This window comes from Neomonachus schauinslandi, chromosome 12 (genome assembly GCF_002201575.2).
Source record: "Neomonachus schauinslandi chromosome 12, ASM220157v2, whole genome shotgun sequence".
NCBI lineage: Eukaryota > Metazoa > Chordata > Mammalia > Carnivora > Phocidae > Neomonachus > Neomonachus schauinslandi.
Window position 1 is genome coordinate 102,394,575 of NC_058414.1, and position 27,370 is coordinate 102,421,944.

The 27,370-nt window shown below is 44.4% G+C and overlaps 1 protein-coding gene across 1 annotated transcript in view; it reads left to right on the top strand.

Moving 5' to 3' along the window:
• Positions 1-27,370, top strand: part of DPP6 (dipeptidyl peptidase like 6) — a 694,644-nt gene that overhangs the window by 482,110 nt on the left and 185,164 nt on the right. Inside the window, exon 6 of the mRNA XM_021692851.2 lies at positions 18,558-18,610. Coding sequence (XP_021548526.1) covers positions 18,558-18,610 — 53 coding nt within the window. The remainder of the gene's footprint in view (positions 1-18,557; positions 18,611-27,370) is intronic.

Consider the following 27,370-nt stretch of genomic DNA (forward strand, 5'->3'; position numbering starts at 1 on the left):
AGAGTGGCCTGGTCAGTGCACTGCACACAAAGGTCTGTTGCTGCAGTGCCCCAAGGGGGAATTTCTCTCTACATTGTGCAGCCCTGCAACTTTCTGGTGGGACCTGCTGTCCCTGGGCGGTCCTGGGTCTACACGGTGGCAGCCGGAAGGACTGCAGCCCACGCTGTGGCAGTCACTTCCTGACTCCATCAGGGTAATCTGAAAGACCTGTAATGGGATGCTTTCTTTCATTTTTTTAGGGTTTTTTTTCCCCCAGCTTTATTGAACGGTAATTGACATATAACATTGTGTAACTTTCAGGTGTACAGTGTGTTGATTTGATACATTTACATATTACAAAATGATGCCACTGCAGCTTTGGCTCACACCTTCATCCTGTCATATAATTACCATTTCTTTTTTGTGGTGAGAACATTTAAGATCTACTCTTTCGGCAGCTTTTAAGTATATAATACAGTATTAACTGTAATCACTATTCTGCACATTAAACCCCCAGAATTTATTCATCTTATAACTGGAGGTTTATACTCTTTGACCTTAATGTGATATTTTAAATAATAAAAATGTTTTTGTCACCTCGGATTGTCCAGAAGATAAAGGGGGGTGTATTTTGCGCATGCGCGCACACACACACACACACACACACACACACACACACATCATTCAGGAAAAACAACAACATAAAGGAATTTGGGAAATATTTTGAGCCCTGATTATATAAATAGCAAATTTTGCCCACCAATTTAAGTTAAAACTATGTGTAGCACTTTATTGAGGTAAATATACAAACCATAAAACGTACCCATGGCAATTACATTTTTTAAACTTCATTTAGAAATAACCCTCTGCTCCCAAAAAAAGGTTTACTTCAAAAAGACAGACAGAATGTGCTCATAACTTGGAGAGAAGAGGTGTCAGAACTGGGCACTTGCTCCCAGGTGTACCCAGGGTGGCAGGGTCACCCCAGACACTTCTCAGACGTGTTTTGTTACCCAGCTGCTCTGCACGTGGGTGGGAAGAATGACTGGAGCCCTCGATAGGAACCCAGATTCCGTGGCCCCAGCCCTGACATCATACATCAGGGTACCCCCAAGAAGAAACCCCAAGCACCCCCCTGGGACTCTCCTCATCAATGATGTGTGGGGGACACTGGAGAATCTGACAAAAGCAGGCACACATGGCCAGGGCTGAATGTATCACCAATATTTGACATTTTAGAGACAGGGTCCTCCTCAATGAATGTAAAAATGTGGACACCACAGTAAACTGTGAAATCACCATCCACAGATGCCAGGGGGACTTGTGTGGACTAATGGCCAGTGGAGAAATATATACCAGGACCAAGGGGCAGGTCAGTAGCTTAAAGGTGAAGAGAAAATGGTAGGTCAGAAACTGAGCAAGCCATCTTCAGATTAGCTGTGAATAGTCATGATCAGGGCAAGAGAAGCAAGAAGAAGGCAGGTGTCCATGCAGCAGAAACCATAATGAACATTCTGTTCTGGAAATGGGCAGGTGTGTCGGCCAGTGGACCATAGAGAAAGGCAAGATGGATGGTTGAACCATGAGATGAGTAGTGGTGAACAAGGAGGTCATCCAGAATCACAGGCACAGAGGGAAAAGGGCCACAACGATGCGCAGGTACTGAGGACCTCTGAACATTCCCTCCCATCCTGGAGCACTCTTCCTTGGTCCTGGAAAATCTTCAGGCAGGGGAGGGGAGGAAAAGGGGTTAAGGGGAATTGACATCAGGCAGATAATTAGAAAACAACAGGAAATGTGTATCATGAGGCTGACCTAGAGGGAATCAGGTTTAATTTCCATAGTTTTTAGGAAGTTGGATGCTTGGCTTCATATTCTTACCAGTGATTTTCAGAAGGAAAGTGATCACCTAGGTCTGGATTTATTGCCATTAGAATGGATGTCAGTGGTTCCCTCTCTGGAAAGTTTTGGTTATTGACAGACCCTCTGACCTAAATGAGGAAGCAGGAGGGGAGATTACATTGCAAGTCTCTGTTAGGGGTTGATGAGATCCCTGGATAAGGTTGTAATACCCACCCCTCATTACACCTCCTCCATCCACAAGCTTGTTCTTCCAGAGAGAACTGAGAACATGGAGCACACCTACTCCACTTTGTATTTACTTCATCAAGTACAAAAAAAATGAATTTTTTTAATGAAAGGCCAATGACGGCGAAAATGTAGGTTTATCACATTTGGGACATGATGATCTGAGTGCATTGATTATGTAGCACTTGTGGGTGAGTGGTGTTAGCATGACCTCCTTGTATTTAATGATGTAGCTAGACGCTGTTATTTTTCGTTAGTTGAGTTCTGACCACTATTCACAACATTTCCGATGGTCCTCACTGTGTTTTCATGCATCAAAGGAACCATATTCTAGGAGTGACAAACTCCATTATAAACTCTTGGGCTTGTAAGAGAGGTAGGTTCTCCAGCGTTAGATGCAGCAGAATCGCCAGGAGGACTTGTGGAAACATATAGATTGTGGGGTCTGCTCCAGGTTCTGCTGTTCAGTAGGATGACCTGTATTTCTAACAAGGTCCAAGGTGCTACTGATATGGACAGGGGTCATATTTGTTGGAGCAGGTTCCTAGGACTGCTGCAACAAAGTATAAAAAAACTGGATGTCTTTGAACCACAGAGATTTCTCACCGCTCTGGCAGCCAGGAGTCTGAAATCAGGGTGTGTGCAGGGCCATGACTCACACCTGGCAAGAGGAATCATTCCTCACCTCTTCCAGATGCTGGTGGTGGCCAGCAATCCTCAGCATCCCTTGACTTACAGACCCATCACCCAATCCTCTGATCACAAGGAGCTCTCCCTTTGTCTTTTCAGTCTGCCTTCTGTATGTGTCTGTCTCTTGGTCCAAATTTCCTCTTTTGATACTATTCATATTGGAGGAGCTCTCCACTCCTGATGACCTTATTTTAACTAGATTACTTATGTTAAGACCCAGTTTCCATATAATGTAAAAATCTAAGGTTAGGACTTCAACATTGAATTGGGGGGGGGGGGACATCATTCAACCCATAACACTTGGAGGACCCCTACCAAAGAGGTGTTCAACGTTTTTTGATCATGGCACATAATAAGACAGTAGGACGTACATTTTGCTTCTTGAACTAGTGTTCAAATACACATAGAGAACTAAAAACGTCACAAAATAATATTCTTACTGTGTGTTATATACTTTAATACGATGTGTTTTTTTATCCTGTTCTATTTCCTTTTTTTAAAATGACCCATTGCATTGACTCTATGACCCAAAGATTGACAAACATTTTTCATCAATGTCGTATAGAGTAGATCCCTACTGAATATTTATCAAAAGTATAAGTTAATATTATGGACTAGCCCATATTACCAAGGGATGTTATAAATACACTTAATAATTTTAGGGGAAAATCAGTGTTGCTGAGTATTTCAACAAGAACATCTTTGCAAAACCAGTGCCATCCATCCGTTTATAAAACCAGCACTGTCCTGCCCTGGAGCCCGAGAGCAACTACTCCGAGAGTGCCCTGCCTCCTGGCCGTTTGGAGGCTCTCCCAAAGCTGCATGATGTGGTTCCACCACCCGCTGCAGACCCTGCCACTGTGGTTAGTGCCCCAGGGCAATGTCTGAGCCACTCTCAGCACAAAGCAGCCTCCATGGTGCCCACACGTGGTGGCCCTTGGGCCCCAGCTCATAGCTCTGCCACCATAGGAGCCCACAGGACTGAGCTCTTCACTGCCTCCCTGCGGGCTGGAGAGTCCTGGTGAGGACCTTGTCTGAACACCAAAAGCTTATCCTGACAGTGGACTCTGGTGACCTTCTCTTGCCATGTACTTCTTGAGAAACGAGCATTGTCCCCCTCTGCCTGACATCTTACCAGCCAGGAATGCGGGGCGTGAGTTGGGGCCAGTGGGGCAGAGACCCAGACAAGGGGCTGAGCTGGGCAGGTTATAAATAGCCATTGACTCTCAGTCCACTAATTCCTGCCTGATACATGGTGGTAAGACTTGTGCATACATAATTGTAGTAACAAATGTAATAAGGAGATGAGAACACTACAGAACATGGCTAAGAGAAGCAAGAGAAGAGAAGGAATTTGCAATAATAAACACTTCTCGTTTCCGTTGTTGGAAGGAGTCACTGTACTTGACCTTCAACGTCGTGAGAGGCCAGGGGTCAGGGTCATGAAATAGGCTAGAAGAGGCTCCGAAGAAGCCCACGAGCTGCTGTGGGCAGAAGCCTACCCAGCACATAGTAGGGACAGCTCAGCCCAGGTTTGCTGGATGCAAGCTTACTTGGCTTCCCCCTCGGTCACCTCTTTTGGTTTTCCTTTCTTCCCATTTTCTCCCCATCCCCAGAACCTACTTAGGATTCTTTGCTGTTCTCTGAGGCCTTGACTTTGATTGGCTGACCACTGGTCCCTCTCAGCAGGTTGGTGAAGTATGGCTCTGGGGTTAATCTTCTTGGTTCTTCCTGTCTCAATACTGTTCTCTTGAGGATCCATCCCTCAGGAGAGCCCTTCTGGCTGGTAAAGACACAGGGCTGTGGGGTGAGAGAAGCTTTCTGACCAGCATGTTATAGTGGAAACAATTTTAAGCTAAATGTGAAAAGACACTAGCTTCCCAGTTCTCTTCCTTTGACAGCATGTGACCTGGCACCAATCAGTTTGTATCTTGGAGCCTCTGGTTCTTCATTTAAAAGGTGAAGAGAAGCCACTTCAGCCACAGGAGCAGATTTTGGGAGGGTCAAGTTAAAGGGTCTAGAAAAACTTTTTGTAAATTTCTAAAGACTTACACAATGTAAATAGGATTTCTTTATTTTTATCTTGGAGAGCCACAAGACTGGTCTTGCAGGTAATGTATCCAGTGAGAAAGAGGAGGTAGTACATAGAGCAAGAATAAAAGGAAATGTTGTGTTTTCAAGCAAAATCAGGAGTGAGTCAGCAGAAAGTCCTGGCAGAATGACCAAACAGAAAAGGCGGTGAAGGAGGACGCAGGCTACCAGGACTGGGATGGAGACCAAGCACCTGTTTCTTGGTGAGCAGCCACAGAGAAGATGCGGGTGTGACAGAGGTGGGGAGGAACCCATGCACACCGTGTGTGCCCTTGAAAACTAATTTGGAAGGAAGTTCTCATGCATTGCTTCTTCTGAATCTCTCCTTGGCAGTGCTGGGACGGGTTTCATTGGTTTCCAGAATACAAGCCTCAGACGCATGGACACACTACTTGAATTGAAATGTCCAAGTGGAGACAGAAGGAAATGATAAAAAAATAAAATAAAAAAAAATTGCACAGCTATTTCTGGATGTCAGAGTTGCTCTCGAGATGGATCTTTGGAAACATAATTAGAATCACAACTGAGATTTTTACTATTTGTCTCTGAAGTAGGGGATTTGTGTGTAGATGTATCCTCATTTTAAATCGGATTGTCTTACACTCAACGTTCTCACGGTAACTCTCTGCTGAAAAGCGTCGTATGTGAAGGACACAGGGTGATAGAAACATCGTCCCTTAATAAGTTAGATGATGGGGACCGGTCACAAAAGAATGAGTTAAAGTGAACCGGGGGTGGGTGTGTGTGAAGAGCAGAAGAAGACACTTGAGAAGACAACGGGTTCAAAAGGACAGCATCATCTCTTCTCAAATTTAAAAAGTTTTGTGTAGGGCCAGTTATTCCAGGAGGAAAGAAGCAGAGATATGAGTACTGAATCCTAAGGCTTTTTCATTAATTTTATACTTTGAAACTGACAACTATGTCTCCTACATTTTATGTCTTGCCTAGATTGTTACACTAAATTGTAAGGAAGGAAAGGCATCCAGCCAGGGGAAAAACAAGAAACATGTAGTTCATATTTCCTACTATTTGTCTTATATTGTAGAAGCTAGATATCTTTACTTTTCGCTAAATATTTCAGTTGTAGCTAGTTATCTGTAGTCCTCTAGAAAACATTTTAAAAAATCGTAACAAGAGGTTTAACTTCATGGAAATGGTATAAGTTGGTATGGAAATATGTGCCCCGTGTTGTCATTAGAACATGGGGTGAATGTGACCTTCTGCTTGAGTCAAGAAGAAGCCTCTCTGGGAAAGACTATTTCATTCAGGAAATTTTCTATCATCACTCACTCCAACGTCAAGGCTTGTAATTCACTAAACCATTAGCCATAAGAGCAGGAGCAGAGACCAGGAAGAAGAGAGATTTTGGCAAGACGTTGGGTCTCTGGGGCAGTGCCCGATAAAATACACAACAGAAACAGGAGATGGGAAATCAAGCAGAGGCTTATGGGGGCGGGGGGATGGAGGGATGGGTAAAAAAGGTGAAGGGGATGAAGAGCCCACTTATCGCAATGAGCACTGAGTAATGTATGAAACTGCTGAGTCACTGTTTTGTACACCTGAAGCTAACATAACACTGAATATTAACTATACTGGAATTAAAAAAAGAGATCAATAAAAAAAGCAAAAGAAAAATCAAGCAGAGGCTGACTCTGGCAGGAGACAAGATGTCTACTGCATCTTGGGAAAGAAGGAGTGTAGATTCTGTGTGTGGGAGGGACATGAATAACTCCCACCACAGTGAGGAACTTGTCAGGCGGACGTGCTAAGGCTTGAACTCATTGATTCAGGCTTAGGCTGCTGTGACCCACACCAGGGTGCAGCGGAATTTAGTCCCCAGCCAGAGCAGAGAGAGGTGAGGGCAGAGGGACAGCAGAGCTGGCTGGGTGCTTGAATTCAGTGATTGGGAGGGAATCTGACTGGCCACCCAGACCAGTCTCACCACACCCCACATTCTCCCTGATGCTCCAGCAAACTTGACTTTCATACCTGTGCTAACACAGGCTGGTAAACCTTTTCAGTATTGGATACCTTTAATTACCAAAAGTTAGCATTGTTGGTCCTTACAATGTGTACTTGTCAATGTTATTTTTCCCCTTGGAGCAAATGAGAACAGACCTGCTCACACTTAAACATGAAGCTCTTTAAAACCTTTAAGATAGTCTTCCATCTCCCCTGAGTCTCTCCTCCAGGCAGACCACCTGCCTTTGCTCCAGGTGACTCACACCGAGTAACTTTGTTTTCTTTTTTTAATTTAATTTTATTAAATTAAATGTTAGTCACCATACAGTACATTATTAGTTTTTGATGTAGTGATCCACGATCCATTGTTTTCGTATAACACCCAGTGCTCCATGCAGTATGTGCCCTCCTTAATACCCATCACCGGGCTAACCCATCCCCCCACGCCCCTCCCCTCTGGAACCCTCAGTTTGTTTCTCAGAGTCCATAGTCTCTCATTGTTCGTCTCCCCCTCCGATTCCCCCCTTTCATTTTTCTCTTCCTTCTCCTAATGTCCTCCATGCTATTCCTTATGTTCCACAAATAAGTGAAACCATATGATAATTGACTTTCTCTGCTTGACTTATTTCACTTAGCGTAGTCTCCTCCAGTCCCATCCATGTTGATGTAAAAGTTGGGTATTCATCCTTTCTGATGGCTGAGTAATATTCCATTGTATATATGGACCACATCTTCTTTATCCATTCATCTGTTGAAGGGCATCTTGGCTCTTTCCAGAGTTTGGCTATTGCGGACATTACTGCTATGAACATTGGGGTGCATATGGCCCTTCTTTCACTACATCTGTGTCTTTGGGGTAAATACCCGGCAGTGCAATTGCTGGGTCACAGGGTAGCTTATTTTTAATTTTTTTAGGAACCTCCACACTGTTTTCCAAAGTGGCTGTACCAACGTGCATTCCCACCAACAGTGTAAGAGGGTATCCCTTTCTCCACAACCTCTCCGACATTTGTTGTTTCTTGCCTTGTCAATTTTTGCCATTCTAACTGGTGTAAGGTGATATCTCAATGTGGTTTTGATTTGAATTTCCCTGATGGCTAATGATGATGAACATTTTTTCATGTGTCTGTTAGCCATTTGTATGTCTTCTTTTGAAAAGTGTCTGTTCATGTCTTCTGCCCATTTTTTAAATTTTATTATGTTATGTTAATCACCATATATTACATCATTAGTTTTTGATGTAGTGTTCCATGATTCATTGTTTGCATATAACACCCCGTGCTCCATTCAATACGTGCCCTCTTTAATACCCATCACCACACTAACCCATCCCCCACCCCCCTGCCCCCTAGAACCCTCAGTTTGTTTCTGAGTCCATAGTCTCTCACGGTTCGTCTCCCCATTCGATTCCCCCCCCTTCATTTTTCCCTTCCTACTATCTTCTTCTTCTTCTTCTTTTTTTTTTTAACATATAATGTATTATTTGTTTCAGAGGTACAGGTCTGTGATTCATCAGTCTTACACAATTCACAGCACTCACCATAGCACATACCCTCCCCAATGTCTATCACTCAGCCACCCCATCCCTCCCACCCCTCACCACTCCAGCAACCCTCAGTTTGTTTCCTGAGATTAAGAATTCCTCATATCAGTGAGGTCATATGATACATGTCTTTTCTCTGATTGACTTATTTTGCTCAGCATAATACCCTCTAGTTCCATCCACGTCATTGCAAATGGCAAGATTTCATGGTTTTTTGGATGGCTGCATAATATTCCATTGTATGTATATACCACATCTTCTTTATCCATTCTTCTGTTGATGGACATCTTGGCTCTTTCCATAGTTTGGCTATTGTGGACATTGCTGCTATAAACATTGGGGTGCATGTACATTTGTATCTTTGGGGTAAATACCCAGTAGTGCAATTGCTGGGTCGTACAGTAGCTCTATTTTCAACTTTTTGAGGAACCTCCATACTGTTTCCCAGAGAGCTTCTGCCCATTTTTAAACTTGATTATTTGTTTTTTGGATGTTAAGTTTGAGAAGTTCTTTATAGATCTTTGATATCAGCACTTTGTAGTGTCATTTGCAAATATCCTCTCCCATTCTGTGGGTTGCCTCTTTGTTTTGTTGACTGTTTCCTTTGCTGTGCAGAAGTTTTTTATCCTGATGAAGTCCCAAAAGTTCATTTTCCCTTTTGTTTCACTTGCCTTTGGAGATGTATCTTGAAAGAAGTTGCTGTGGCTAATGTCGAAGAGGTTACTGCCTATGTTCTCCTCTAGGATTTTGATGGATTCCTGTCTCACATTGAGGTATTTCATACATTTTGAGTTTATCTTTGTGTATGGTATTAGAGAATGGTCGAGTTTCCTTCTTCTGTATATAGCTCCCCAATTTTCCCAGCACCATTTATTGAAGAGACTGTCTTTTTTTCCATTGCATATTTTTTCCTGCTTTGTCGAAGATTATTTGACCATAGAGTTGAGGGTCCATATCTGGGCTCTCTATTCTGTTCCATTGGTCTATATGTCTGTTTTTGTGCCAGTACCATGCTGTCTTGGTGATCACAGCTTTGTAATATAGCTTGAAATTGGGCAACATGATGCCCCCAGCTTTGTTTTTCTTTTTCAACATTTCCTTGGCAACTCAGGGTGTTTTCTGATTCCATACAAATTTTAGGATTGTTTGTTCCAGCACTTTGAAAAATGTCATTGGAATTTTGATCAGGATAGCATTGAAGGTATAGATTGCTCTGGGTAGCATAGATATTTTAACAATATTTATTCTTCCGATCCATGAGCATGGAATGTTTTTCCATCTTTTTGTGTCTTCTTCAATTTCTTTCATGAGTGTTCTGTAGTTCCTAGAGTATAGATCCTTTACCTCTTTGGTTAGGTTTGTTCCGAGGTATCTTATGGTTTTTAGTGCTATTGTAAATGGAATCGATTCTCTAATTTCTCTTTCTACAGTTGCATTGTTAGTGTATAAGAAAGCAACTGATTTCTGTGCATTGATTTTGTATCCTGCCACATTACTGAATTGCTGTATGAGTTCTAGTAATTTGGGGGTGGAGTCTTTTGGATTCTCCACATAAAGTATCATGTCATCTGTGAAGAGAGAGAGTTTGACTTCTTCTTTGCCAGTTTGAATACATTTTCCTTCTTTTTGTTGTCTGATTGCTGTTGCTAGAACTTCTAGTACTATGTTGAACAATAGTGGTGAGAGTGGGCATCCTTGACATGTTCCTGATCTTAAGTGAAAGGCTCTCATCTTTTCCCCATTGAGGATGACATTCACTGTGGGTTTTTCATAAGTGGATTTTATGAACTTGAGGAATGTTCCCTTTATCCCTATGCTCTGAAGACTTTTAATCAGGAAAGGAAGCTGTATTTTGTCAAATGCTTTTCTGCATCAATTGAGAGGACCATATGGTTCTTCTCTCTCCTCTTATTAATGTGTTCTATCACACTGATTGATTTGCGAATGTTGAACCACCCTTGCATCCTGGGAATAAATCCCACTTGGTCATGGTGGATGATCCTTTTAATGTACTGTTGGATCCTATTAGCTAGGATTTTGTTGAGGATTTTGGAATCCATATTCATCAGGGATATCAGTCTGAAATTCTCCTTTTTGATGGGGTCTTTGCCTGGTTTGGGGATCAAGGTAATGCTGGCCTCATAGAATGAGTCTGGAAGCTTTCCTTCTGTTTCTATTTTTTGAAACAGCTTCAGGAGAATAGGTATTGTTTCTTCTTTGAATGCTTGGTAGAATTCCCCAAGGAATCCATCAGGCCCTGGACTCTTGTTTTTTGGGAGGTTTTTGATCACTGCTTCAATCTTGTCACTGGTTATTGGCCTATTCAGGTTGTCAATTTCTTCCTGTGTCAGTCTTGGGAGTTTATACGTTCCCTGGAAGGCATCCATTTCTTTCAGGTTGCTTAATTTATTGGCATATAGTTGATAATAATTTCTAATAAGTGTTTCTATTTCCTTGGTGTTAGTCGTGATCTCTCCCCTTTCATTCATAATTTTATTAATTTGGATCCTTTCTCTTATCGATCTTATTAATTCTTTCAAAGAACCAGCTTCTAGTTTCATTGATCTGATCTACTGTGTTTCTGGTTTCTAATTCATTGATCTCTGCTCTAATCTTAATTATTTCTCTTCTAATGCGTGGCTTAGGCATCGTTTGTTGCTTTTTCTCCAGTTCTTTAAGGTATAAAGTTAGTTGGTGAATTCGGAATTTTTCTATTTTTTTGAGTGATTCTCAGATGGCTATGTATTTTCCCCTTAGGGACCACCTTTGCAGTATACCATAGGTTTTGGAAAGATGTGTTTTCATTCTCATTGGTTTCCATAATTTGTTTACATTCTTTGATTTCCTGGTTGACCCACACATTCTTGAGCAGAGTGGTCTTTAGCTTCCAGGTGTTTGAATTTCTTCCAAATTTTTTCTTATGATTGAGTTCCAGTTTTAAAGCATTATGGTCTGAGAATATGCAGGGAATAATCTCAATCTTTTGGTATTGGTTGAGACCTGATTTGGACCCAGTATGTGGTCTATTCTGGAGAAAGGTCCATGTGCACTTGAGAAGAATGAGTATTCTGTTGTTTTACTGTGGAATATTCTGTATATATCTATGAGGTCCATCTGGTCCAGTGTGTCATTCAAAGCTCTTGTTTCTTTGTTGATTTTCTGCTTAGATGATCTATTTATTGCTGAGAGTGGAGTATTGAGGTTTCCTACAATTAACATATTATTATCAATATGACTCTTTACTTTGGTTAACAGTTGGCTTATGTAGTTGGCTGCTCCCATGTTGGGGGCATAGATATTTACAATTGTTAGATCTTCTTCTTGGATAGACCTTTTAAGAATGATATACTGTCCTCCTGTGTCTCTAACTATAGTCTTTAGCTTAAAATCTAATTTGTTTGATATAAGAATTGCTACCCCCACTTTCTTTTGAGGTCCGTTGGCATGGAAGATGGATCTACACCCCTTCACTTTCAGTCTGGATGTATCTTTAGGTTAAAAATGAGTCTCTTGTAGATAGCATATGGATGGGTCCTGTCTTTTTATCTAATCTTCAACCCTGTGCCATTTTATGGGAGCATTTAGGCTGTTCATGTTGAGAGTGATTATTGAAAAAATATGAATTTATCGTCATGTTGCCTGTGAAGTCCTTGTTTCTATAGATTGTCTCTGTAAATTTCTGTCCTATATCACTCCTGAGGTCTTCCTCCTTTTATAGAACCCCCCTTAATATTTCTTGCAGGGCTGGCTTAGTGGCCACATATTCTTTCAGTTTCTGCCAGTCTTGGAAGCTCTTTATCTCTCCATCCTTTCTAAATGACAGCCTTGCTAGATAAAGTATTCTTGGCTTCATGTTCTTCTCATTTAGTACCCTGAATATGTCTTGCCAGCCCTTTCTGGCTTGCCAGGTCTTGCAATAGGTCTGACATTATTCTGATGTTCCTCCCTCTGTACGTAAGGAATCTCTTCCCCCTAACTGCCCTTAAGATGGTTTCTTTGGTTCTAAGATTTGTGAGTTTTACTATTACATGCTGGGGCGTTTGTCTGTTCTCCTTGATCTTGGGAGGGGTGCTCTCTGCCTCTAGGACATGAATGTTTGTGTCATTCCCCAGATTAGGGAAGTTCTCAGCTACGATTTGCTCAAATATATCTTCTAGGCCTCTCTCTCTCTCCACCCCCTCAGGGATAATTCTGACATTGGAACGTTTCATGGCATCACTTATTTCTCTAATTCTGTTTTCGTGGATTTTAAGCTGTTTCTCCCAGACCTCCTCTTTTTCCTTCTTTTCTATCAGTTTTTCTTTGAGATACTAATTCATTCTTCTGCCTCGCTTACCCTAGCTGTTAGATTATCTAGATTAGATTGGATCTCACTGATAGCTTTTTAAAATTCTGCCAGATCAGCTCTCATTTCTGCCCTTAGAGACTCTATGTTGTCATTAATTGATTTCTCCATTCTAGCAATCATCTTCATAACTGTTACCCTGAAGTCTATTTCCGACATCTTGCTTATATCTGTATCCATTTGTAAATCTGTGGCAGAAGTCAGTCTCTGAGTCTTTCCTATTTTGGGGGTTCCTCCTCTTAGTCATTCTGTTGAAGGGTGGTTGAGGGAATGTACAGAGTCCGAATTATTGACCACAACCCAAGCAAGATGCACCTGTTTTTTAGGGACCTTAGAATTGTCGGCCTCTTGTTCTCCCAGCCTGTCTTCTCGGGGAGGGGCCTGCTGCGCTGTTACTCAGGCAACCCTCTTTAGACAGAGTTGTCCTGCCCCCTGGGGGTGGGGATGGGCTCAGTGAAAACCGGTTTTTTGGGGCTTTTGTTCTCTGGCAGCTTTCCCTGGTGGCTTTCTGCATTTCTTCTGAGAGTCAAAGCAGAAGAGATGGTTTCCAACCCTCTGCCTCAGAACAGATATATCACAGTCTGTTCTTCAGTGAGCTCTCCAGGCCACACTGTCTCTGTTTCTGTCTGTGCTGCTATAAACTGCAATGTCCTCGGTTGTGCACCCCTTAGCTGCACTCCCAGCCCTCGCTTCCAGGTCCAGGCATGTCTCTGCCCTTTGTGCTTCTAAAACCACCAACCGCCCCCAGTTCACACGTGTGCCCCCACACCTCCAGGTTTCAGTCCGGTGGGCTGCCCTAAAGTTCGTTCCCTGCCACTACCGGTCTGCGAGTCTGTGCCCGGTCCCCAGCGTGGGAGACTTTTGTGCTCCAGCGGTGCAGGATCCCGAAGTCTCCCTCCCAAAATCACAGCTCCCTGCTTCATACCTCGAAACCAACCACCATAGAGATCCAGATATATCTTCTTACAACCCAGGCTGATTTCGTGGGTGTTCAGAGTGGTCTGGTAGATATCAAGCTCAGTTCAAGGGACTGGTTGGAATAGGGTCCCCTACTCCTCCACCATCCTTTAGGGGAGATTTGAGTTCTATTTTACAAATTTGGGAGAGGTAGTTAGGGACAGGGAGTGGGGAAACATTTACATGTACCCCAGGCAGGGTCTTTTACAAAACCTATAAGGCAAGAGTCATGAGGTTCACCAGGGAGCAGAAGGGAGTGGTGTGGAGACCTCAGGGGTTGATCTTGGAAAGGGATCTGGTAGCTTCTTTCTGCAGGAGAGAAAAGTTGGAGGGGAGATCTGCAGTGAGGCCATAGAGGTGAAGACTGGGTGGTGGATTAGAGGAGGACTAAAGAAGTTAATTCAGTGCCATTGGAGGATGGATTGACCTGGGGCAGGGAGTCAAGAGAGGCAAAGAATGGAGTCAAGGAGAACTTTGATTTTAGCTCAGTATACTGAGTGATGAAACCACCAACTCAGATAGGAAATATCAAAGGAGAACTGGGTTTTTAGGATTGTTGAAGAGTTTATTTTGGAGACTATTGAGTTTTTGGTGCTTATGAGGCATGAGGTAGGGATGTCTAGGTGGAAATCTGGTTTAAAACTACAGGAGTGGATGATTTCATCGAAGAAGAAGAAGATACAAAATGAGTCTGCATGAGTGTGCAGAGCGGGGCATGAGTGTGCATGGTGGGGCATGAGTGTGTATGATGAGGCTGAGGTAGTGAAGACCATAGACAAATAAAAAGTATGGTTCCGTGGGAGCAGAGGAGGAGAGAAGATAAGAAGTGTGGGCAGATGTTTCAGAAATAGAAGAAGCAAACCAAATGTGAGCTCACCCCATGACAGACTTCTGACTGGTTATTTTTATTCCAATTATTGAATGCCAATAGCAACTATTTTTCATGATATATTAGAAAGAAAATTTGCTGAAATTGCTTTCCCATCTTGTGAATGGTGTTTTGGGTAACAAGTCTTTATATATTAATTTTCCAAGAGAAATTTGATAGTGAAGAAGAAACCAAAGTAACTCAAATCTGTGAACTTCTAAAAGTGCACTCTTAGAAAAATAACTGAATGCAGTCTTACTAACTTCCAACTCTGTACTTTTTTCCCCATGATCAGAAGTATTCAGGGGCACCTGGGTGGCTCAGATGGTTGGCTCAGGTCATGATCCCAGGGTCCTGGGATTGAGTCCCATGTCGGGCTCCCTGCTCATTGGGGAGCCTGCTTCTTCTTCTCCCTCTACTGCCCGCCCCCGGCCTGTGCTCTCTCACTTTCTCTGTCAAATAAATAAATAAAATCTTTTTTTTAAAAAGTATTTAGAGACTATTTTAAAGAAAGAAACACAAATACAACAGATGGAGACGGGGGGGTGGGGGGAAGGCTTTATCTTTCTAAGGAACAAATTCTTTCAAGGAGATGTAGCTTTTTTTTTTTTTAATTCCTTTCAAGATAAGGCATTTGCTCTTTAAAGAGTAGTCTCTTTTATGCCTGTGGTTCTTTTGGTTCTGGGCTGAGAGGATATTTTGTGGAAGAGAATGCTGTTTGATAGTTCCATCTTGGAGCAAAGAGAAGACTGTTACATCACCTTCTCCCTTTGCTAATTTTTAAAGAGTAACACATAAATCCTAAGTGCACTTTCATTTCTAAGGGTCCCATTTGCATCAACTGTTCACTCCGGAAGGCTTCTTTCATATACATCCTTGGCAGATCCAGCATCTCAGGTCTCCCTGTCTCTTTTTGACTCTGTCCCATTTTTGTTGGAATCTTTCTAATTAGTGATTCAGTTTTCCAGATATTTCACAACATTTTCCATCCATATTTTTTTTTCCTTTTTGCCCCATATTACACACATAGAATGGAGAATGGGTAGTTCTCTCATCTTCTTACCCTTGCCCATATAAGATTATTTTAATTCGGTCTTCTTTTTCTCATTGGCTGCAGTCAGAAGATACTCCCAGGGCTGAATTTCAGAGTTATTTAGTGGTATGTTTAAAGAGGAGTGCTAAGATCAACTTCTACGTGTCTGTTGGGAATGGCATAACCAGAGGATGAATTGAAATCACTGCTTCCAGAGGGATTAAAGAAATATTCCTTCAACTGCAAAATTTTGCATAATTGTTTTATCTGTTGGTATCCTGGATTTTTCGGTTGACAGCAATCAACTTGGACTTGTAACTTGAGTTAAGAGATATGCCCTTTGTTCAGGCAATTTCCAGTGTAGTGATTGGAGAGAGAGAGACTTCAGATCAAATCTTGCTTGAACTTAATTTGAATTCCTTAGGATTCAATTTTCCTATCTTCAGAATAGGATGCTAATACCTGCGTTGAGTGAGTTCCTGGATGCTGAGGAGCTGGCACCCCTCACCTCCATGAAAGCTCGCCGCTTACACCCTCAGCTTCATTGACATCACCATGACTGTTCTCTACAGCCATATCAAAGACTTCCCTCAGGGTTTTTGGTCTATGAGTGGCCTTCCCAGCACCTCACTTCTGTACTGAAACTGTTTTGATATAAGGAATTTGTTTGTTTGTTTTAGAAGTGGCTGGAGGTTTATAGGGAGGGAGTCCAGTAACTTAAGAGTCTGTCTGCATTTGATATAATAGGTACCTTTTTTCCTCTGGATTTAGACTAGATATACCATTTACCTATTGCTGTATAAGAAACTACCCAAAACTTAACAGCTTAAGACAACCAACACTTCTTATCTTAAAATTACTGTGGGTCAGGGATTCAAGACCATCTTATCTGAGTGTCTCTGGCTCGTGGTCTGTCAGTGTCAGCCGGGGCTACATCATCTGAAGGTTCAACTAGGGATGAAGACTCTGTGCATCCAAGCTCCCTCATGTGGTTGTGGGCAAGACGCCTCAGCTCCTTGTGGGCTGTTGGCGATCTGCTGGGGAGGAACCTTGGTGGCTCACCACATGGACCTCTCCTTAGGGCTGCTTAGGTGTCCTCACAGCATGGCGGCTGTCTTTCCCCAGAGCAGTGATCCAAAGGAAAGCCAGCAAGAAGCCACAACACCTTTTACAACCCGATCTCAGAAGTCTCACACCATGATTTCTGCCACATCCTATTCGATCAAGTCCCTTGGAATTAGGCACCACCCCTTCTTCCCCTCCCCCTCCTCCTTTTTGCCTCCATTTCTCCGCTCTCCTTCCTTTTCCTCTCTCCTCTGCCCTTGCTGTTTCTCACTTTCCTATTTTAGCAAACAAAGGTCACCTTTTGCCTGCTTGGGTTATCATGAAACTAGAGTGAGATGAACAGGATGAACAGGTGGCTTTGGAGGAGAGTTTAAGCACACCGTGTAACAGCACCATGTGCCCTGACCTCGGACAAAGGTGGTGTGTCTGTTGAGTTTCTGTTCTTGCATCTGAGGGAGCTGGTCCATCCCAGAGGCAGTTTAGTCAAAGCACAGGGTCCTCAGGTGGGTGCTCTCTGACCAGGAATCTACTCAGGATCGGCCCTCTCTTCTCCTGGGGAAGCAGTACCAGGCATCACGTCAGAAACAGCAGAGTGGGTTTGTGTGCTCCTTCTCAGATTGCAGGGGCAGGTCCGGAAGTTCTCCTTCAGATTCTTTGGCTTACTGGCTATTTACTCATAAGGAAAGCAGTATTTGGACAAATTTCCTCATCAGATGCCTACTCACCTCCCTCCAGCAGGCCCCCCCAGGCCCCATATTTCTGGTGCAGAAGTCTCAGGATCTTCAGAAGCAAAAGAACTTTGGGACTTGAGGGCTGCTGTTTACTTTTATATCTGGATTCTCTTTCTCCAGTAACTGTGATCCACTATGATTATCTCTAAGTTAATCCAGGGGCCCCAACGAGGCGGGGAGTCAGTGAGCTTAGCAGGGTCCTGCCTGTTCTCTTTCTCAGGCTCACTCCATCATCCACACCCCAGTGCATTCCTCTATCCCACATGCTTCACACTGGACCTATCTCCCTTGGCCTCACCATTACCTTTAGGAAGGTGGTTTTAAATGCTGGTCACTGAACATGTCCCCACACAGGTTTTTGACTCTCAGAGGTTACACGCATAGAAGAAAGAGAAGTGCGGTATGTTCTTGCTTCAACCCTGCAGATAATCCATCACATTCCAGCTCTGGGGAGGGTCTCTATCCAGAAAGCTGGAGGTGAAGGATGCCAAGAATTCTTGAACTGCATGTTCTCCCCATTTGTGGTCATCCCTTGCATTCTAGTCATTGCATTTATGGGTTAGAGAATCATCCCCTAGCTCAAGATTTTAAGAGAAGCTTCAGGTTGGGGGTTATAGGAGTTTGGAAACACTGTTTTTTGTTACCTTAGTTTTAAAAGCTACACTCCCTCTTGTAATGAGTTCTTAGTTTATTGACCACTCTCTGAAGCTAAAAGATGCACATCACTTTGTACAGAAGGACAGGAGTTCGCCCAGTTAAGCCTATCTTGGTTTCAGTATTCACTGAGGATGCACAATGGAATTTGCCATAATTTACAGGGAACTCCCACAGTACATGGGTCTTCTGGTGTGCTGGGTCTAGCTGACTGACAGCCTCTGGTGACCTCTTCATTCGTCCTGTGCTACATGTCCTTGAGCTGGAAATCTGTGCCCCCGATTTAATCACAAATCAGCCAGCTATGGGGTCGATATCAAGCCTCTGCCCAGTAAACAATGTGCAAATGAAGAAAGTAAAATAAACAGGATATGCAAATTAACTTTCTAAGTAAGTGAAAGACTTTGCCTCCAGGTCTCCTGATTAACTACTTTTCCTCCACTGATGTTTTTTAGGATGCACAGTGATTTGAAAAATATCATGGTCACAGCCTTTGTCTCAATGCTTGCTTTTTTTTTTCTTTCTTTCTTTTTTTGTCTTGTCTGTTTCAGATATACCAACACTCCTACACTGGATATTATGTCCTGAGCAAAATTCCTCATGGGTAAGATTATTCTTTCATTTTCTTTTAATGAGAAATACTCAGAACAAAGAAAGGGTAGAACCCTGAGTAGTTGCTTAATTCATAGAATTACGGGCAGGAAATGGGGCAGCTTGATTCTGACCGTGAAGTCCCCTGTTGTTGTAGGGCCTCCCTGGCTCCTCCCTGGCCAACTGTATCCAGCTTCTAGGGGGTCCCATGAATCTGGTTACTTGCCCATTTGTGAAGCCCCCCATCCTAGAACAAAGCCACCTATCTCCTGTTCTGGTTGCCGAGGTTTCCCCTTGAGGTCCTGCAGGGCAGGACTATCTCCCCACCCCCCCTGCCCTGTAATCAGCTGTGGCCCTCCCAGGTACAGGGGTGGGGAGTGGGGGGGATAGCCCCAGGACTCCCACAGTGTTCTGTTATCTACATAATAGAGTGGCACCCCTAAGCTCATCCGGTCTCTCAAAAATGCATGATTTGGGACCCAAACCTGTGTGTGGGAAGGACAGACATGAGAGCATGCATGATTTTATAAGGCTTTCAGTGTTGGGTAGCTATACTCACACACAGCACGGGGATGCATTATCAGGAGCTCAACTCTGGAGTCCAGAGGCAGCAAAAGACACTGGTTAAAGTTTGCTGAAGCCATTTGTTGAGTCAGACACATGGAGAAGGGCTGCTGAACTAGGAATGAGAGGCAGGGATGGCTTTCTGTTTCTCTCCCATCCTCCCCCGTCCCCTCCTACTCTCCCCTCCCCCACCCCCAGCCTTCTTGTTCCATTCCTCCTTCCTCGTCCCCTCCTCCACCCCTCTGGGGCTTCTTTCACAATCCTTTGGAAAGGGGAGGGGCTCTGGAAATGCTATGGCTGGTGTTGTATGGATTGTCTATGAATATTTGAGGGAGGCATCCTCATTTTCCTGAATTTAAACAAGCAGCAGGAATTGCTGAAAAGTATTGTTTAATAGGAGAGCATGAACCAGCAACATGGATGTTTACAACTGTGTCCATCTGCTTTCTACTAAGTTTAAGTAGAACATGGGCATCTCTTTGGAAAACAAACATGGAGAAAATAATTTCATTTGGCCTTCAGACAAAGGAGAGATGTATGTAGATATGCAGCAACATGAGATTAACAGTTTCTGTGAGATGAGTAGACAAATCAAGTTCAAAGAAACTTAAGATGAGCCACTGTGGTAAAAATGAAGTATCCATAGGAATTTTTCATTTAAAGCATATTTTAAATATAAACTCAGATGTTTTCCACTAAGGAGGAATTATTCTCTTATTTTTTCAAGCAGATCTGCATCTTCAAAGCTCACGGCAGGCAGGAGTATGATTAAGCCTTGAGATTTATGTGCCCGTTGTAGGACAATGGAATGTATTATAGGTGACAGATATTTTTGTTCCATCTTCTATATATTTGTAAAACTCAGAATTGTAAAAGCATCTGATGCTCAATACATTGTGTTAATACTTCACTGCATCAGTCAGAGTTTAGAAAAAGTAGATTTGGACAACCTGACCTAAACCAGCTGCAAACCAGAGGACAAGATAGTCTGTGTTCACGACTTGTTTTCAGTGTTGATGATGATGATCCCCCCCATAGAGAATGTCAACATATAACGGGCTGCCTTCGGTTTTTTTTAAATCATCACAGTAATAATAATTGCCATCATTTATAAATTGATTTTCATGCACCTACACCCCAGCAGAGTAGCCTGCAAGAAAAGCATCCCTACCCGCATTTACAGTGAGAGCTGTAAGGCGTAGCTGCCCCGCATCTCCTAGCTCACGTACAGCCTGGCTGACTCCGAACCCCATGCTCTCAAGACAACCCCTTGAGTTACGTTAGAGCTGTAAAGATCAGACTTAGTGGTGCTAAAATATTTCTTTTCTGAGGACTATTATACGATTGAAAGATGTAGCAGATGACTCGTTACGTTTACTGGTAAAGAACCCTGGGTGGACGAGAAGGTCTGTGGCCGTCCCATCACCCTGTGCACCGACGTAGCATCTCCAAAGCTGGCAGTGCTTGACCACCCACCTCTCCCTCTTTGTTACGATCGTTTATGGAAAATGAATCAATTCATTTCATGTATTGTCAACATCTAATCTGTATTAATGAGACCATGGTTGAGGCTTCAGGCCTCAGGTTTCTGCAGCTTCAGTGACAACTCCAACAGTCACCTGAGCAGGTGCTCCACCGGATGGCCGGAGAAGGACGCAGCCCACATTCTAAGGCTTGTGTCCACGTAGATTTGGGGTAGAGAGGAAAGCGCAACTGTGTTTTTAAAACAAAAATAAGTCTGTGTTAAGTTATCAGGATTTACATTACTTATCATACCAAAAACGAAGAGCTTTCCTTGGTGCTTCTGAAGACACACATCTGTACATTTCTCCCAATTTCTCACTTCTCTTTCCTCACTTGTCCCCTAAAGACTTCACTGTAAGCCCGAGGCTGTTCGAGCTACAGGATGGGATTAGTTGTCATTTATGACTTGAATGTTGTCTTGGCTTCAGGCTTTCCAACCCATCACGGAGAAGGGTTGAATTAATTTTTCAGTGCCGTCTGAATCTGGTTTCCTTCCTTTTTGCCAGTGGCAGAAGAATTCAAGGAAGGGTATACCCTTTCTACGGTGTGGTTCACAAGCCAGGAGAGGCCCTCCCTGTCCCGTGCTCTCACTTCCTCCTTCAGAGTTTGGACCTCTGTCTGAGGTGGGAGCCGAGCCCCGTCCTTCTGCACACACTGGCTAGGGTTGTAATGAGAACCCGAAGGCACAGGGTTTTCATCTATGCAAAGATCTAAAACCGAAGGGAAAATTTGTTTGACTTCCACATACTAAATGTACAAAAAGTGTATTCTTAAAAGACATGTATCTTTTACACAAATCTGTTTGCTAAGGCAGATTTAAAGCTAGTCATTCTTAACATAAAATGTTTCACTAAGTTTTTATATCAGAAAATCAGCAAAATAAAACCATCTTCTTTAATAGAGATAATAGCCAGTTAAACATTTTCTATTAAGGACACATCATATGAGTGTTTTCATGAAGTATTTTTGTAGACTCAGCTGCTTCTTGACATTTTCCTGACATAACTTTTTTCTGGAATGCATTTTTTCTTTGGCTTGAGTGCTTTTTTAAAAATATATATATTTCTGTATGATTATAATTTCTCATATTTATTAGGATCGTCCTGAAGATCATATGGACTGGTGAAAATTATTCCTTTTATAACATAAATCTATTTTAAGGAAAATCTGGCATATCTCTTAATTGGGAGGCATTGGCAATGTGGGGTTTAGCAAACAAAGTAATAACAAATTAAATATTATTAGACTTTACTTCCTAGCCAGCTGAAATCCTTTCTGTTACAGGGAGGGGAATGATACAACCCCTATAACAATAAAATTCTCAAAGCTAAGGCTTGTTCCATGACACTTGGGTAATTATAATGCCCATGTGATGGATGTTTTAATGTCTGTCTTAAAAGAAATGTCTGTAGCCTCAACTATCTAATTCTCAGTGCTCAGTGCATTCTTTTTTATATCATCTCAATTAGACCTACCACAATTAATATTTAAGACATTCTTGTTTTGCCTCCAGTGGAAGCAAACAAGACAATATAAGTCAATGAGTATTTATTGAAATGCTCCATTGAGTAACAAAAGCATGGTTGCCATCCTTAAGAAGTTCAAAATCCTGTTGAAAAGAAAAGACACAGACTCTGTAACATCATAAAATCAAGTGGCCCAAGTGACTATTTTATTTTATTTATTTTATTTTTATTTTTATTTTTTAAAGATTTTATTTATTTATTTGACAGAGACAGCGAGAGCAGGAACTCAAGCAGGGGGAGTGGGAGAGGGAGAAGCAGGCTTCCCGCTGAGCAGGGAGCCTGATGTGGGACTCAATCCCAGGACTCTGGGATCCTGACCTGAGCCGAAGGCAGACACTTAACGACTGAGCCACCCAGGTGCCCCCAAGTGACTATTTTAAACACTGAACGCAGAAGAGAAAGCTGTGGGCATCAGGTCTCATAAAGGAAGTCTGGCTGCAGCTGAGTCTCAAGAGTTGAACAAGTTATTTTTAATAGATGGAGACATAGAGCAGATATTCCAGGTCGGGAAGGTCATTAAACAGACTTGACCTTTGCAATGAGCCAGCATCTTCTGGAATTAGTAGAGTTCTAGGCCAGGCCACAGCAGGGGTGCTCCCATGGGGCTCTGCGTGGGTAGAGATGGGGTTGGGTGGGTTTTAGGATAGGCCTGCAGTGCAGGGAACCTAAACACTGCCTCGTGTGGTGAGTCTTTACAGTAAGAACACAGGGATCCTTTAGAGCCGTTGTGTTGAAAATGGCAGGCCTGAGTGAGTTTTCACGTATATATAGGAGGGAAGGGAGGTTTGGAGCATGGATTCAATTAGGAGGCCTGGTGGAGAGTAATGAAGGCTTGGAATGTGGCAGAGCTCAGTCCGTGTAGAAACCACACTCAGACTGATGACAGGTAGCTGGTGTTCTCCTGGAAAATGAAGACAGATTTTCAGTGTTAATTCCATGTCCCTCTAATTAAATCTTTGGGGCAGCCTGTGTCCTGTTGTGAGCTGAGCCTGGTGCATGAGAAGATTCAAAATAGTGAGTTCACGAGGGCAGCAACGAGAATTCTCAGCACGCCTCAGTGCCTCTGTGGCTCACCACATTTCCTCCCTGGCCTTTTTCTCATGGATCCCTGGGGGGCCCTGCAGCTGGCCCTTCCAGGCAGACACACGCTGGCTCTCTCGAGCCAGCTACCTTCACAGCTGCCAGAATATGCATGAATAGGATTGTTAGTATAATGTTCTAATGTGAAGAAATGTAAAATGTAGAAGAAAGTGATGTCCTTAAAATATCGCTTTGCCTGTCTCTACCACGGCATTGAGAGGGGAGAATCCCAGTGTTGCTGACTTTCACACATTTTCAGAACCGTGGACAGCTCAGAGGTCTACACTGGACTCCCTCTAGCTGCTTCTCTCTGTCCTTCCTTCTCCCTTACCATCCAATCCTTCCCTTTCTCCCTTCCTCCCTCCAGAATACAAACCTTAGCAAGCATTTTCAAGAGAACATGACTTTAAAGTCAAATAGATCTGGAAATAAATTCCCAGGGAGCCCCTTTACCCGTGTAATCATGGAAGAGTTACTTTGCTTCTCCAGGCCCAATTGCTCCATATATATAATGGAAATAAAATGCCTGACTCATAGGGTTCATGAAAAGGTTATAGGAAATACTGTAGAATAATGAGGTGGTACATTTAAGTGCCTGCTTCAGTGTGTGGAAAGCATTACAGGCCCTATTCATGGAGGAACCGAGATCTTCCATAATATGGCCAAGTCTCTTTAACCCCCCTTCCCTGCATTTGGACACAATAAATTTCACCCTCAATGTCAACTCTGATCAAGTGTAATGGCTTCCTGGAGCTGAGTGTAAAAGTAGTCTAGAGCTCTGTCCGGGCTCTGTGGGAAAGAATGTGGAGATCCGTGCAGCAGCAGGGGGAGGGCGGGGAGATGCGTGCAATGCCCCTGCGTGCCAGCCCCACTCCTGTGCGTGGTCACGTCAATGGTGTGTGCAAGTGCAACCCCCAGACAGGGCGTGCTCCTGGGTGCCCACACCCCCACATGTGTGCCAGAGCCTGGCTGCTCTCTGTGTGCCTGGCATCCCCATCCTCTGACCCTTCGCGACCAGCGTCCACAGCCCCTTCTCAAAGAGTCCTCCTCCAATGACCCGACCTCCTGGGTGAGCATCTTCCCATTTCTCACGGCAAATGGCTAGTCCCCTTGTTGAAGTGATGTATTTTTTTCTGAATGGGAGTTTGGAAATGTGTTCAGTATGCACTCGTTGCCTGACACATTCCTCTCCCTCATCCCGAGGCCTCAGAGAGAAGGGTTTCTCTGGCAGGAGCTTGACCGTGTCTGCACCCCAGGGGGACTGGTGTCCAGGGACAGCGTGACCTTGAAGAAGGGGTGCCCACAGACCTTGCTCTCTCCCCCATGGGGAAGTCTCCTGTGCCAGGGCTGGGTCAGCTGGCAGAAAAGCCATCAGCCACATGCAAAAGGAACTGGTTTCAACTGTACTTTCCCACCAAATCATGCTGCCCACAAACCCATTTGAAAAAGAGGTGACAATATGCATGTGTGGCTTGTTGTTAAACTTCACATGCCTGTCCCTTGAATCGGTCCCATCCTAGGAGGCATTCCTCGGATGTTGGCTGACAGTTGGAGGAAACTAATTTAGCAGTATTGACTAGGAAGAAGGTGCATGCCAGGACCATACCCCAAATCAAGGAAATGAGAGTCTCTGAAGGTATGATTTCAGTTGGGACCTGGGGTCCGCTGGACCTGCCCCTCCTTCACTTGCTGTCATCACCAAGTGTCCTGGAAACTGAACCCTTCTCTCTCTGGAAACAAGTGACTAAAGCTTCCCCTGAAACATTAATTTCCTTGTCCTCTTGACAGACTCAGAGAGGGAGTGGCCGGTCTCAGATGAACGGTGGTGGCGGCCTTTTATTTAGTGACATTCAACAAAGGCTCCGCTGCGTGGAAACGGGACAGAGCCTGCTGTTTGTCGCTTGGCTCCCTCCCCAGCCTGGGGCTGGGGGATGCTGCTCCCTGCTAGGTGTCCAGGCCTGCCCGCGGGAGCTTGCTGTGGGCTCCACCTAGTGGGATCGGCGGGGAAGCTGCTGGTTCGGATCCCTGCATTTTGCCAGGTCTGAGTCACACAGAGTCAGAGGCATGTCTGTGGACCCCTTTCGGTCAGGCGTGAGAGTCCGTCCCCTGAGGAGCTGGCCACACGCCTGAGGTCAGCCCTCCTCCTGCTCACAGACACAATAAATTTGAAGAGAAGCGCCCCAGTGCACAGGGCAGGTGGCCCTGGATGGCTGAGTCTGCCGGAAGTGTGTAGCGCAAGCTGGGCATCCCTCCCTGCTGCAGGAGAGTTGCGTGCCCAGCATGTGCCCAAACTGCGCCAGCCACAGGCCAGATGATGAAAAGGCCACATGTATCCCTTGCTGTCTCCTTTATCTGGTACTGTTCCTGTGTCCCCTCCCTCTCTTGTCTGTGCTCCATCAGTCCCTACAGAGGGTTGGACACGGAGCCCCCATGCACCAGTGGCTTAAGTTGAACTTCACGGCATCCTGGAGCAGGAAGGCGGCCCTGGAGGACAGCGAGAGGGGCACGGGGTGGACGGCGGGGTGGACAGGCTCCTGGGCGGACGGGCGGACGGCAGTCCCATGTACATGATCACTGGCTTGTTGCAGCCTAACTTGCCTGTAATAACTCATGGCTTTACAGTCCAGGTTTCCAGTAAGTTTTGACTAATGGTATCACAGGAGCAAGTCCACCCCAAGACAGAAAACAATCTGTCACACCCTCCTCCGCCCCCCGCTGTTGTCCCTGGCGACCAGTGACGGGTCGCCATCCCTGTGGTCTCGCCCCTCCTAGAATGTCTTTTCGATGGAGTCATACTCATGTGGTCTGCGTTAGCATAATCGCTTTCCACGGTGCCCCACGTTGTCGCCTGTCTGTGCGCCATACGTTCTGTCGCCGAGAACCGATCTGCTGCATAGATACATGGGGATTTGTTTACGTGTTCGCTGTTTGACATGTGAGTTGTTTCCAGCTTGGGGCTTTTTTTGATGAAACTGCTGTGAATGTTTGCATATAGAATAACATATGGAGCTGTGTTTTCATTTCTCATGAGTAAACACCTACAAGGAGAATTGCTGGTTCGCACAGTAAATGTATGTTTAACTCGATAAAAAATTGCCGAATTGTTATCCAAAGTGGCTGTACTGTTTACCCCCTCCCCCTTTTAAATTCATTGCCTGTCCTCACCCCATCCCTGCATGTGACTGGCCAGATTTGCCTGCCCTGTTTCCCGTCCCATGTACAGGCACCGAGGGTTAGCCGTGCAGCCTGCTGTGTGTTTCTCGTCCCCACATTTGCTGTCCTCGGAGCAGTCTATGAACGACGGGTCCATTGGGATGTATGTGGTGGGTGCGGTAGGGAATCAGAGAGGGGAGGCAGAGCACAACCCCCTGAAGGGGCTGCTCGTGTGCATAGCCTTCTGGGCATACACCTCACAAGCCATTAGGACAGCTTCAGCCCCTTGAGATCCGTCCCTTCTTGGGCAGATTTCTGGGAAGGGATTGTCTTTTGAGCACTGCCTCTCTTAGAGGAGGGACGATGGAAGGCTGAGATCCAAAATTATCCCGGTGATTTGGTCCCATGCTGGGTGTACCTGTTGCCTCCCAGCTTAAAGGCAGGGTGCAGGGCCCTCCATGCCTGGAGAGCCTGGTGTCTGGTCTGCAGACCGGGGCTCCCATCCAGCGCTAGCAAAGGCCATAGAGTAACTTCTGTTGGGAGGGCACTGTAGGCTTTTTCAGACTCTCCTATCCATTCTTTTACTACATCTTGACTGCAACACTGTGAAGAAGACAGGCGGGCAGCACTGGTCCTCCCTGGGAGTGGCTGGTGAGCAGTACCACCAACCCAGAGCATATACACGACTCCTAAGTGTTTCTGGAGCCACTAAGAACACACGGTACAGAGGACCGTATGCTGGGGTTCTTCCTCACCCGGAAGGCCTGATTCCAGGGCACGGGCCAGAGCCTGATGGCACAACTATCCAGTCCGTTGAGGCTTTCCAGCTCCCCAGGACTCGACTCAGCCAGCAGACACTCAGGAGCTCCCCAGGACTCGGCTCAGCCAGCAGACACTCAGGAGCTCCCCAGGACTCGGCTCAGCCA